At 45.2% G+C, this 14,389-nt stretch overlaps 1 protein-coding gene across 12 annotated transcripts in view; it reads right to left on the bottom strand.

Moving 5' to 3' along the window:
- Positions 1 to 14,389, bottom strand: part of PKNOX2 (PBX/knotted 1 homeobox 2) — a 655,223-nt gene that overhangs the window by 46,716 nt on the left and 594,118 nt on the right. For all 12 annotated transcript variants that reach the window (XM_039496651.1, XM_039496659.1, XM_039496654.1 and 9 more), the window contains one exon: positions 13,191 to 13,310. In XM_039496651.1, the coding sequence (XP_039352585.1) occupies positions 13,191 to 13,310 (120 nt within the window). The remainder of the gene's footprint in view (positions 1 to 13,190; positions 13,311 to 14,389) is intronic.

Raw genomic sequence — 14,389 nt, 5'->3', positions numbered from 1 at the left:
CAACAGGTGGCTGAGCTCCATCAGCCCCCACCCTTCATGTGTAAAGAAAATATTCTGTTCTGCCTGGACTACCATAGCAGCGGGATGCTGGGCTCCTCTCCCCCACACTGCTTAATGTCCTGTCTGGACTATCATAGCAGCTGGAGGCTGCCTTCCCCTCATTTTATCTCACTAACAAGTCACTGTTTCTTATTCCTGCATTCTTTATTACTTCATCACACAAATGGGGGACACTGCAATGGTAGCCCAGGAAGGCTGTGGGAGGAGGGAATCAACAGGTGGGGTTGTTGCAGGGGCAACCCCTGTGAATGGCATACAGCTCATAATTTCTGCGGGATCTGACACAGAGCCGCTGTGCTCTTTGGTTCTCTGATACGCTGGTTCTCTAGTACACTTGCCCCATATTCTAGGCAGGACTGATTCTATTTTTAGATACCATAAAGGAGGGATTGACTCGGGGAGTCATTCCCATTTTTGTCTTTTGCGCCCCCAGCCGATCTCAGCCAGGGGCACCTATGACAGCAGCAGATGGTACAGCACAAAAGAACTGGTAACCATCATCTCATTGCCAATTTACAATGGCATGGTAGATGGTACAGAACAGCTGATAACCATCTCTATCATGCAAAAGCAAATGAATGCTGCTGTGTAGCGCTGCTGAATCGCCTCTGTCAGCGGCATCTAGTACACATACGGTGACAGTGACAAGAGGCAAAACAGGCTCCATGGTTGCCATGCTATGGCGTCTGCCAGGGCAATCTAGGGAAAAAGGACGTGAAATGATTGTCTGCCATTGCTTTCCCGGAGGAAGGAAGGAATGACGATATTTACCCAGAACCACCCGTGACAATGATTTTTGCCCCATCAGGCACTGGGATCTCAACCCAGAATTCCAAGGGACGGGGGAGACTGCGGGAACTATTGGATAGCTACGGAATAGCTACCCACAGTGCAATGCTCCAGAAATGGATGCTAACCTCAGACCGTGGACGCACACCACCGATTTAATGTGCTTAGTGTGGCCGCGTGCACTCGATTTTATACAATCTGTTTTACTAAACCGGTTTATGTAAAATCGGAATAATCCCGTAGTGTAGACGTACCCAAAGAGAATGCAAGAAAGAGAGTGAATTACTCTGTAGTCCAGTGGTTCGAGACCCCACCTTGTAAATGCCTGGGGACTTAGCCATTTAACTCTGAAGTTTAGGTGTGGACAGTCACATATGGATCACACCCAGCTCTAGGATTCTTCTTCTTCTTCTTCTTCTTCTTATTCACTCCCTGTGGAGCATAAGGCACCAACCACTCTCCTCCATTCATTTTGTTCTTGAGCGAGACAGCAAATTTCATCCGACTTCATTCCTATACCTTTCATTTCCTCTTCAATGGTCCTTCGCCACGTCCCCAATGATCTACCTCTCCTCCTTCTTCCTTGTGGTGTCCATTGTAGGGCAATACGAGGGTGTCTGTCAGCATCCATTCTCAACACATGCCCCAGCCACCTCCATCTTCGTTGTTTGGCTTCATCCACTATATTGTTGATGCCCGTTAATCGGCTCACTTCAACATTGGTGATACGCTGCAGCCAATGTATGTTAAGAATTCACCTAAGACACCTTCCTTCAAAGCCCCGAAGCCGACTTTCTATCTTCTTGTTGGTCCTCTATGTTTCCGCCGCATAGAGCAACACAGAGTGGACATTCGACCTGTAGATCTCTACCTTGGTTTTCATTTGCAAGATGGTTGACCTCCAAATATTCTGAAGTCTATAGAATGCATTTGCTGCAAGACCGATTCTGGTAGATATCTCCTTCTGAATATTGCCATCAGCCGATATGTAACTACCAAGATATTTGAAGTCGTTCACCTCCTCCAATTCTACGTCACATAACACTGTCTTCGTCGAGCTGGCTGTTTTTACTTTCATTATTTTGCTCTTACCGGCATGGATATTAAGTCCTACGCACCTTGCTACTCTACCTACTCTATCAGTCTTCTCTTGGAGGTCCGTCTGAGAGCTTGAAATCAGGGCGATGTCATCCGCAAAGTCACAGTCTTCAATATGACCAGAGGGTCCCCATGTGATCCCTCTTGGCCTATCTTCAGTGGCTTTCCGCATCACCCAATCTGTGACCACAAGAAATAGAATGGGCGAAATAACATACCCTTGTCTAACTCCCGTTCTCACATGGAACCACTCACTCTGCTGTCCTTCATGGCGAACTACGCATGCTAACTGTAAGGGATGAACAACAGAAAGCTGCGAACAAAGAATATAGGGAGAAAAACAAGGCTGTGAAGAGAAGTGCCCGAAAAGACAAAAGGGATTATATTACCAGTCTGTCAAGAGAGGCACAGTCAGCAGCCGCGCGGGGCGACACAAGAACTGTGTATAGAATCACGAGGACTTTGACAGGAGGGTTCAGCAATAGGTCAAAAGTGGTTAGAGGAAAGAATGGGAAAATATTGATAGAAGAGAAAGAACAAATCAATCGATGGGCAGAGCATTTTAGAGAGACTTTAAATAGATCAAATCCAGAAGAGGTAGTTGAAATAGAGGAAACGAGTTTTCAGATGGAGGTAGAATGTGGGCCTATCATAGAGCGAGAGATAGAAGAGGCTATTAGACAGACAAAAGCAAACAGGGCACCAGGTGAAGATAAAATAACCGCAGAAATGCTAAAAGCCGACCTGAATATGAGTGCCGGGATTCTAAAGGAGCTATTCAACAAGGTGTGGGAAGAAGAGAAGGTACCTGAAGCATGGAAGAAAGGTATCATTGTGAAATTACCAAAGAAGGGTGATTTGTCTTTGTGTGGTAATTGGAGAGGTATAAACTTGTTATCAGTGCTCGGGAAGGTTTTCTGCAGAGTTCTGTTACAGCTCTAGGATGGTATATTATTAAAATGAGTGAGGGGGGAAATGACAGGGGTCTATAAAAGTATGACTGGTGTGGAGAAAGTGAATAAGGAAGTATAATTTAGTCATTCACATAACACAAGGGGTTATGTGACACAAACAAGTATCACCAAAGGAAATTAATAGGCAGCATGTTTAAAACAAACATAAAGAAGTATTTCTTCATGCAATGCACAGTCAACCTGTGCAACTCATTGCCAGGGGATGTTATGAAGACCAAAAGTATAACTGGGTTCAAAAAAGAGTTACATAAGTTCATGGAGGACAGGTCCATCAATGGCTATTAGCCAAGATAGTCAGGACACAATCCCATGTTCTGGGTGTCCCTAAGCCTCTGACTGCTAGAAACCATAACTAGAGAACAGGGGATGGATCACTGAATATATTACCCTGTTCTGTTCACTCCCTCTGAAGCATCTGGCATCAGCCACTGTCGGAAGACAGGATACTGGGCTAGATGGACCACTGGTCTAAACCAGGATGGCCATTCTTTTGTTTTCACGATGACTGATGATTAATAGGGACAGTATTGATATAAATTCCTCCTTCATATGTGTGCTTTGAGTTAGTGCCAAGAAGGTAGGCTAAAAATTAGAAGGAGGTTTCTAACTATCAGAGGAGTGCGGTTTTGGGACAGTGCCCCACCGGGGCGAGAAAAATAAGAGGCTTTAAAATGGAGCTGAATAAGTCTATGGACAGGGTTATAAAAAAAGGTTGCCTATGATAGTGAAGCAGATGGCCAGGAGGTCCCTTTCAGGCCCAAGTCTTACGTAACTCCTGTTTAACCAAGTAACAAATTGGTTTAAAATTCTAAGCTCTGCTCCTTTTAAAACAAATGGACAAATGAAGTATATTTTCCTAGGCACTGAGAGATTTAGTCAAATGCAGATGGATTTATGAGGCACCAAGCCAAATAATAATTCTTCCTTTTCTTTTTCTTTCTTTTAAATGAAAACACCAAAGAAACTGCATACAAATTAACTGTAAATGCTGTGAAGGCTGAGAAATTAAGTTAAGAGTTCTTCTGTATTCAATAGAGTTAAAATTGAAAGCTCAATTTTAGCTCTACACATTTAATTCTTTAAAGTATATTCTGTCTTTAGCTCATTACAATTTGTCAGTAAACACAATTTATAATATAATACAAAATGGACTTTGTTATAAACTATGACATATAGTAAATTATATTACCATACATTGATATTTGACTGCATTTTTAAGTCTCAATGAGATTTAAAAAACAATCCAAGTTTGAAGAAAATCAGTTCTGTAGTTTTAATGTCATTAATGTTTTAAATTGGTAAATTGAAACATTTTTGTTCCATTTTTTAAATTAATTCAAGTCTTCTATGGTTTAGAATACAGACCCATCCCTAATATCTGGCATTGCCTTAATCTCTAGGAGCATTTCAATCTTTGAAATGTCATATTTAAATAATGAGTTCCTACTTCGGAGTACTTCATTTCCCAGTCCCTAAATTGCATTAACACTAGCATAAATATAGTACATAATTTTCAGATAACACTCTGTCTCCAGGAGATTTTTATATCTGCATCCACATTTCTTTTGAAACATTTTCCTAAATTGGCACTTTGTACCATCTGTCCAGTGGGCTGAGGTACTGAAATGAGTTATGATGACCACGGTATCCTGACGATGGCTACCAGATTAACTTCTAAACTAAGAAAAAAAGGAAATATTTGAGCACCAAAAACTATAAGATTAGAAAATACATAATTTAGAAACTCACAGCTTCAGGGATAATTAGGACAAGCTGCATGGAATGCCCTAGAGTCCCTTTCTAATAGTGCTAACTGCCTAAATCTGTATTAATTGGTGTGCAACATGGTGCACCAGAAAATCTGCCAAGTGCTTTTTAATTTTTTTGCACCAGAAGCCAACTGCAGGGAATGGATAACCCAAAAATCCTAGCTTCAAGAAAATATCCAGTGTACATAAGATCCCGCATAGGATCATGGAATGATAAATTCAAGTCAGAATAATCCTATTAGACCATCCAGTCCATAGCTCTACCAATGCAGGATTTCTCCCTGTAGAACATTTTCTAGTCTGGCGTAGTTTCAGAAGTCCCAAATCATGGGACTTTCACACCTTCCATAAGGGTATTCTATAGGTATGGCTATACTTAGAGCTGCGGGGCTCAGTCCCAGTTCACGTAGACCCATTCATGCTTGCACTCATCAAGCTAGTGTGCTAAAAACAGTAGCGTCACTGAGGAAGCATGGGCAGTGGCAGCACGATCTACCCACCCTGAGTACAAACCTGCCTGAACCCCATGAGTATATACTCAGCATGGCTAGCCAATGTCACTGCACTGACTACACTACTGTTTTTACCACATTGGTCACACCTCTAGCTCCAAGCGTAGACATATATAGAATCATAGAAGATTATATTTGTAAGAGACCACAGGAGGTCATCTAGTCCAACCCCCTGCTCAAAGCAGGACCAACACCAACTAAATCATCCCAGCTAGGGCTCTGTCAAGCCAGGCCTTAAAAACCTCTAAGGATGGAGATGCCACCACCTCCTGAGGTAACCCATTCCAGTGCTTCACCATCTTCCTACTGAAATAGTTTTTCCTAATAACCAACGTAGACCACCCCCACTGCAACTTGAGACCATTGCTTCTTGTTGTCAATTGCCACCACTGAGAGCAGCCTAGCTCCATCCTCTTTGGAACCTCCCTTCAGGTAGTTGAAGGCTGCTATCAAATCCCCCCCCCCCACACTCTTCTCTTCTGCAGACTAAATAAGACCAGTTCCCTCAGCTTCTCCTCATAAGTTATGTGCCCCAGCCCCCTAATAATTTTTGTTGCCCTCCGCTGGACTCTCTCCAATTTTTTCACATCCTTTCTGTAGTGGGGGGCCCAAACTGGATGCAGTACTCCAGATGTGGCCTCACCAGTGCTGAATAGACGGGAATAATCACTTCCTTTGATCTGCTGGCAATGCTCCTACTAATGCAGCCCAAAATGCTGTTAGCCTTCTTGGCAACAAGGGCACACTGTTGACTCATATCCAGCTTCTCGTCTACTGTAATCCCCAGGTTCTTTTCTGCAGAACTGCCACTTAGCCAGTTGGTTGCCAGCCTGTAGCAGTGCATGACATTCTTCCATCCTAAGTGCAGGACTCTGAACTTGTCCATCATCAGATTTCTTTTGGCCCAATCCTCCAATTTGTCTAGGTCACTCTAGATCCTATCCCTACCCTCCAGCATATCTAACTCTCCCCCCAGCTTAGTGTCATCTGTGAACTTGCTGAGGGTGCAATCCATCCCATCATCCAGATCATTAATGAAGGTGTTGAACAAAACCGGCCCCAGGACCGACCACTGAGGCATTCTGATGCCAACTAGACATCGAGCCATTGATCACTACCCGTTGAACCTAATGATCTAGCCAGCTTTCTATCCACCTTATAGTGCATTCATCCAATCCATACTTCTTTAACTTGTTGGCAAGAATACTGTGGGAGACCATATCAAAAGGTTTGCTAAAGTCAAGGTATATCACATCTACTGCTTTTCCTATATCCACAGAGCCAGTTATCTCATCATAGAAGGCAATCAGGTTGGTCGGACATGACTTGCCCTTGGTGAATCCATGCCGACTGTTCCTTGTCACCTTCCTCTTCTCCAAGTGCTTCAAAATGGAGTATTTGAAGACCTGATCCATGATTTTTCCAGGGACTGAGGTGAGGCTAACTGGCATGTAGTTCTCCAGATTCTCCTTCTTCCCTTTTTTAAAGATTTGTTTTTGACAAACCCATGCTGACTGTTACTTACCACCTTATTATCCTCTAGATGTTTGCAAACTGATTGCTTAATTGTTTGCTCCATTATCTTTCTAGGTACAGAAGTTAAGCTGACTGGGTTGTCCTTATTTTCCTTTTTATAGATTGGCACTATTTGCCCTTTTCCAGAGTTCTGGAATCTCTCCCGTCTTCCATGACTTTTCAAAGATAATCGCTCATGGCTCAGATATTTCCTCACTCAGCTCCCTGAGTATTCTAGGATGCATTTCATCAGGCCCTGGTGACTTGAAGACATCTATATTTTCTAAATAATTTTTAACTTGTTATTTCCCTATTTTAGCCTCTGATCCTACCTCATTTGCACTGGCATTCACTATGTTAGGTGTCCAATCACTACCAACCCTCTTGGTGAAAACTGAAACAAAGAAGTCATTAAGCACCTCTGCTATTTCCACATTTTCTGTTATTGTTCCTCCTACCCCCCAACCCATTGTCACCCTCATGAATGCAGGTTGAGCTTGGTGAAGAACTTTGCAGTACTAACCCATTCTAGAAGCTCACTGATCAGTAGGAGAGGATATTGGTGCTTGATGGTAGTAGTGTTCCAAGGCCTGATAATCAACACAGATATGCAGTGTTTTGTCCTCCTTTTCAATGAACAGGATAGGGGCTCTTGCACGGGATTTGGACGGTTGGACAAAGTTTTTAGCCAGATTCTCATCCAAGTAATCTTAAAGGCTCTTGAGCTTGGGTTCCAATAAAGGGTAAATATGCCCAAAGGGGATCTTTTCCTCTGGCTGGAGGTCTACAGGGCAATCACAGAGTCGATTTGAGGATGGGACATCGGTGTTCTCTTTATCGACCATATCCGCAAGGTCATTAAGGAACTAGTATTTCCAAAGTTCATGTACTACCACGCAGGAAGAGGGCTTTGCCAAGGGCCAGTTCCATCTCCCCACCCCCTAGATCTTCCTAGACATCACAGCCAGCAAAACTTGGAGTTGAACTATACCTACTGCTCTGCCCAGGTGTAGTGAGGCGGTGTGGCTCCCCGCCGCCCCGGAGGGTGCCGAGCCCATCCGGAGGCCTGAGTGGGCAGGGCTAGGGAGCTCTGACCCCGCCCCTCAGCGGGTCAGGTGGCGACCCGGAAGTATAAAGGCTTGCCCTCAGAGCTCAGTAAGGCCCCAGCTGCTGGAGAGACCAGATGTCTCAAGTCTAGCCTGCGACTGGGAAACCCCCGCGGCCCAAGCTGCAGGCCAGGACTGGCCTGACTTGCCCTGCGCTCGCTACCCGGAGGAGTTGCCGGACCTGCCGCTCGCCCACTACCCCGAGGAACCGATGGTGCTGGACCCCCCCAGAGGACACCACCCTGATCCAGGTACTAACCGAGGGGGAGTCTGGAAATAGCCTGGGGGCAGCCGACCCTAGTCTGGCTGCAGTACGGTCAAAGCCCATGTCAGTGTGTTGCAGCCAGGATCCGCACTGACACAGCAGCGGGTCTTCTGCCACTGCTAGGGACCCGGGCTGGGATGCAGTGGAGTGGGAGGGCTTGCGTCCCCCCTGCCACCAGGGGCGGCTCTAGGATTTCCGCCGCCCCAAGCAGGGCAGCGCGCCGCGCAGGGTGCTCTGGTGGTCGCCGGTCCCACGGCTCTGGGGCACCTCTTGCAGACGTGCCTGTGGAGGGTCTGCTGGTCCCACGGCTCTGGTGGACCTCCCGCAGACATGCCTGCGGATGCTCCACCGAAGCCGTGGGACCAGCGGACCCTCCGCAGGCATTTCTGCGGGAGGTCCACTGGAGCTGCGGGACCAGCGGCCCCTCCGCAGTCATGCCTGCGGGAGGTCCGCCAGAGCCACCTGCCGCCCTCCTGGCAAAATGCCGCCCCAAGCGCGTGCTTGGCGCACTGGGGTCTGGAGCCGGCCCTGCCTGCCACCCAACTCGTGAGTGGCAGTCTCCCCCTCTCCCAGGCCTTTTGAGGCTTGGGGCCTATTATCGTTGCTCAGCCCTGCCTGAGGGCCTGAGTTCTGACTCTGGCTGCCCCGCCCTGACCTAGGGCCTGGGCTTGTTACTAATTGTACTATTGTTGCTCAGCCCGGCCTGAGGGCCTGAGCTCCTGACTCTGCACTGCCCCGCCCTGATCCAGGGCCTGGGCTTATGGTGTTTGTTCCTGTACCACAAGGGCTACCGAGGAAGACCCCACGAACAGACTAATTCCCCAAGCGTCAACTGCAGCTAGTGAGCCAGTGTGGCTCCCTACCGCCCTGGAGGGGGTCGAGCCCCGGGGAACCTTTGTACACCAGGAAATGCTTGAGTTTTGGATGGAGAGCCCAAAAGTGCTGCAAAATACCCATATCAAACTGCATAATCTTCTGGTGGTTCTGGATTTTGATCTGGAGAACTTCTATGGGGTTTTCTCCTGGGGACACAAAGTCCTGGGACCTCCATGTCACATAAAGCAATTATGCAGGCCCTTGTGCTGCCTACCCACCAGCAATTACTGGAGGTATGCGTGTCCAGGTTTCTGCCCAACACTTCAGCATCTCTCAATCTCTTTTGAACAGTTTAATTAACAAAGAAATGTATGACTTTGTTAAAGGTCCCACTCTTTTCTGTTGCCTCTAATGTTACCTTGCATATGGTATTTTATGATCCATGATGTGCAGCCCTTTGTAATGCCTGCATGGCAGAGGCAACAGAAATAAAACATTCTTAATCTAGTGAAAACAGTGTACAAGAAAAATTAGCTGTTCTCTGCCAGGGCAAGAATGTGAAGTGGTCATACATTCTGGTCAAATTATGAACCAAGGGTCAGATTTCCAGAGGTATTTAGGCATCCAAAGATGCAGATGGGCACCTAGTGGGATTTTCATAGGCACCTATCTGTTTGAAAATCCCAGTAGGCACCTATTTGCATCTTTATGTGCCTAAATCCCTTTGAAAATCTGCCACTAAGAGCTCTGAAAAGTTACCATGGTGATAAGCAGATAGAAGATAATACATATATAGAGATGGTGTATGTGTGGAACAGACCCCTATTTGGGTTTCCATTACCTACCAATACTTCATCCCAGCATTGGGTTTCCAATGTTCCCACCACCACTGTACATAGGTGCTTAGTTTTCTGATATCATAGAATCATAGAATCTCAGGGTTGGAAGGGACCTCAGGAGGTCATCTAGTCCAACCCCCTGCTCAAAGCAGGACCAAACCCAACTAAATCATCCCAGACAGGGCTTTGTCAAGCCTGACCTTAAAAACCTCTAAGGAAGGAGATTCCACTACCTCCCTAGGTAACCCATTCCAGTGCTTCACCACTCTCTGAGTGAAAAAGTTTTTCCTAGTATCCAACCTAAACCTCCCCCGCTGCAACTTGAGACCATTACTCCTTGTTCTGTCATCAGGTAACACTGAGAACAGTCTAGATCCATCCTCTTTGGAACCCCCTTTCAGGTAGTTGAAAGCAGCTATCAAATCCCCCCTCATTCTTCTCTTCTGCAGGCTAAACAATCTCAGTTACCTCAGCTTCTCCTCATAAGTCATGTGCTCCATCCCCCTAATCATTTTTGTTGCCCTCTGCTGGACTCTCTCCAATTTCTCCACATCCTTCTTGTAGTGTGGGGCCCAAAACTGGACACAGTACTCCAAATGAGGCCTCACCAGTGCTGAATAGAGGGGAATGATCACATCCCTCAATCTGCTGGAAATGCCCCTACTTATACAACCCAAAATGCCATTAGCCTTCTTGGCAACAAGGGCACACTGTTGACTCATATTCAGCTTTTCGTCCACTGTAACCCCTAGGTCCTTTTCTGCAGAACTGCTGCCCAGCCATTCGGTCCCTAGTCTGTAGCAGTGCATGGGATTCTTCCATCCTAAGTGCAGGACTCTGCACTTGTCCTTGTTGAACCTCATCATGTTTCTTTTGGCCAAATCCTCTAATTTGTCTAGGTCCCTCTGTATCCTATCCCTACCCTCCAGCGTATCAACCACTCCTCCCAGTTTAGTGTCATCTACAAACTTGCTAAGGGTGCAGTCCACACCATCCTCCAGATCGTTAATGAAGATATTGAACAAAACCGGCCCCAGCACTGACCCTTGGGGCAGATATCTCTATATCTGAAGCAGCTAGATTCCCTACTTGCTCTAACTAGCAGGTGCACAGAGCATTCTTAACAAAAAGGGTGCAAACAATATCTAGATGTCTTCAGAAATGTGTAAATTACCCTAAGAGATGCTACCCTGTGATCTCATCATTATTAAGGCATGGGGCAGATTGTGGTGTATGCAGATGGTCAAGTAAGTCACTGTAATGCTTGGCAAATGCTAGAATCAAGCAACTATTCAGGAATAATTTTTTCCTGATATTTGCCCAGCCTAGTTCTGCCTGCAACAACAGGTGCACCACTGTCATCAACCGAGCTGCAGACAGGCAGGAGAATGCTAAAAGTGATACTGTATTATGATACATAGAGCTGTTTGTAAACGTTCTCATCCATGTCAGCTATGTTTTTATTCCCATATACTTCTGATTTACTTTGATAGTTATGGGTAACTATGTCTTCTGGGATTTGGGACTGCATTCCCACTATGTGTACACTGATATCATCAGCTGCCACTCCTTCTGTGCTCTGCATAACGGAGAACTTTCACATCTCAGCTGATTGCCATGGTTACAGGCAACCTGCTGGGACATCAGGAATCATAAATGAAGGTAATTTTACAGCATTTAGGTAAACAAACTTCCACACTGAAACCATACCCCAGGTTGCTGACACAGCAAATGCACAAAGATTTGATAGGAAAATAAGGTACGGTTTATTATTTTGAGTTTCAGAGCAACTTAGCTTTTTACTAAGAGGTCTGAGAGGTAAGGACAAGCTGCACGACCCATTACCCCCTCCTCTGGGACCTTCACTGGCTGCCTATCTGTCTCTTAATATGTAAGAAAATGGTCTTACTTGTTTTCAAAACACTCAACCACACCTTTTAGCACAAAGATATGCTGGAGCTGGAAACTTGTCAGGCATGCAGGAACTGATCCAAAGCCTACTATCATCACTGGGAGTCTTTCTGTGGGTCCGCTCCATGGTGGAGGATACGTCTTTCCAGGGTATAAAAGCAGGGGGAAGTGTGGCTTCACTGGAGAGCCACAGCCTTTGTGGAGCTACAAGATCTCCACACTAATGACCCTGTCCTCCAGTTAATCAGCCATGGTTCAGGTGGGCCCCAAGGAATCCACAAGATTTAGTGAACACTATGCAGCCAGTTTGCTAAGAGGGTAGCTACATGGAGTTTTCTCCCCTCTTAGCTCCTTATTCTATATCTTCCCCTGTAGGGATAATCAGGCCCTGTGTTAAGCACAGTTGTGTGGTTTTCTCTATTTGTTTTGTTAATTGTATATCTTAATATAGTTTTCCTTATGTTATAAAATGAACACCTAAAATCCACAGGATGTACAACAGCACTAGGGGCTTGTCTACACAGTGCAGCAATGCACACTAGAGGGTTATGATATCCAAAGCGAATCAAGCTGTTGAGCACTAACTAGCCCATGCAGAAGCTTGGTTGCGTGAACTAAAATTTCTCTATTCATAGAATCATAGAATCATAGAATCTCAGGGTTGGAAGGGACCTCAGGAGGTCATCTAGTCCAACCCCCTGTATACTACTTTAGCATACTACTTTAATGTGTTAACGTCCACCAAGGAACTTTTAGTTTGCACAAGCAGGGTCAACACAGGCCAGTTAGTGCATAACACTCTGATGCACTTGAGAAATCACACCCCTCTAGTGTGCACTGTCATACCATGTAGACAAGCCCTGAATTAACATTGCTGCACACTCCTTAGCCTGTGCATTTCCTGATTTTGTAATTTTTGCTGTGTAGCCATAATGGTGCATTGGTGCTGTCTTTTGCACTTTATTTTCCTTGATAATAAATATTTATCTTTGTCATGCAAGACCTTTTAAAGGAGCACATGACAGGTCAAACTGACCCAAAATTTAGGTTTTGTGGAAGCAAGCTTTGCAAAACGTAAGCCCAACAGAAAAGTTTCAAGGTTTGTTTTTAAAGAAATAAATGAGCCTGTGTAGCATTTCCATCCCAAATACTGAAAGGTTGTGCAAATGAATGAAGATATAACTGGTCAGAAACGGAAATGAAGCCAATTAGTCTATTTCATGCTCCAGGATGAGACAAATGCAAAATATAAACAAATGGCATAAGCAGTGTAACATTAATTAGATTTCTTAAAAATTACTTCATTTACATCCTTAAGGTTTAAATTCATACTTAACACCATTCTTCCTCTTTGTTAAAGACAATAACGTTTTTATCAGTATCTTCTGACTGACCCTCCTGAAGATTTTTGTACGACATTTTATCAAAGCATTAGCACATATTAACTATTCTCTCATGAAGAGGCAGTGTAAGATGAGTACCCTTAAAACCTGTCCCTGCTTAAAAATCTCTTACACGCTTGTTGACTTCTCTCACCATAAGATGCTGGAAGAGCCAGGAACGCATTATATTGGTAGCGTGCTTCGGTAGGACTCCCCGTTTGTTCTTTGACTTTTTATCTTCACTGTCAAGGAGGGAGGTCAGATCCAGGTTAACCTACAGGGCAGGAAAGGAGAAAGAAAAGCTTAAATAACAGTTCAGGTAAAATTGTGTTGCCATGGTGACAAAACACACAATGGCTGCTTGATTTCATGGTGACTTTGCTGGGCTACAGAGCTTTCTGCCATTCACAGAGGTAAAAGCAAAATGGCTTAAGATGAATTTTATTAAAGCCTTTCTTCTGTAACCTGGTGTAAAATATTCCATTTCTCAATGAAGATGTAGGATTGGCAAATGGAAAAAGAGAGATTTTAGTGTTTCTTTACTGGAGGTGATGTGGTAAATAGTAACTACTTCATCACTCTTGCTTGCACCTGTTGTTTTCATTAAGTTCACATCAAAGTGACTGAGCTGCATCAGAGTCCTTGTCTGCACTCGGGGATAATCTCAATTCAGCAACTGGGGCGGGGCGGGGCAGTGTTTGGTGCAGCTATACCATTGTTAATCCCTATTTGCCCCAGTTTTCAATCTTGATTAGCTCAATCAATGCAAACTGCAGCTTGCCTTTGTCTACCCTGGATGGTCAGCAGCGATACGGTTCTACTGGCTGCTGAACTGGGCTTGTTCAAGGTCTAATTAGAATATGGAATGTGCTATGTCTGTATATATGTAAATAGTAACAGGTAAGGTGCCAGTACATGGCAAGTTAAGAATATGTAGCAGAGTTTTAGGGTATTAGGTACTGCAAATGGATTCCTCTGGCAGCTCATTACAGGCGGCTCTGGTCTTGCTGAACTGCAACTACAATGAATCTGGCAGGCAACCTTGATCAAACTTTCCTACTGAAAAAATATTACAATTTGGCACAACTGACCCTAAGTGCCAATACAAAGTACAGGGTCAGCTCTAGGCACCAGCGCTCCAAGCATGTGCTTGGGGTGGCACTTTCCAAGGTACTCTGGCTCCTTTTTTTTTCTTTCGCTTGGGGCACAAAAAGCCGGGAGCCAGCCCTGAGTGGAGGTGAGCTGCAACGAGGAGGTGGGGGGGGGCGTGGGGAGGGCCACAGGAAGTAACCCTGCAGGGAGGGGCCAGAGGAATCGCTCCCCCCCGGCTCACCTCTGCTGGGAGGGAAGGAG

This window comes from Mauremys reevesii, linkage group 12, assembly GCF_016161935.1.
Source record: "Mauremys reevesii isolate NIE-2019 linkage group 12, ASM1616193v1, whole genome shotgun sequence".
In the NCBI taxonomy this organism is placed as follows: Eukaryota; Metazoa; Chordata; order Testudines; family Geoemydidae; genus Mauremys; species Mauremys reevesii.
Note: the sequence above shows the minus strand (reverse complement) of the source record. Positions and strands in the feature narration are given on the sequence as shown.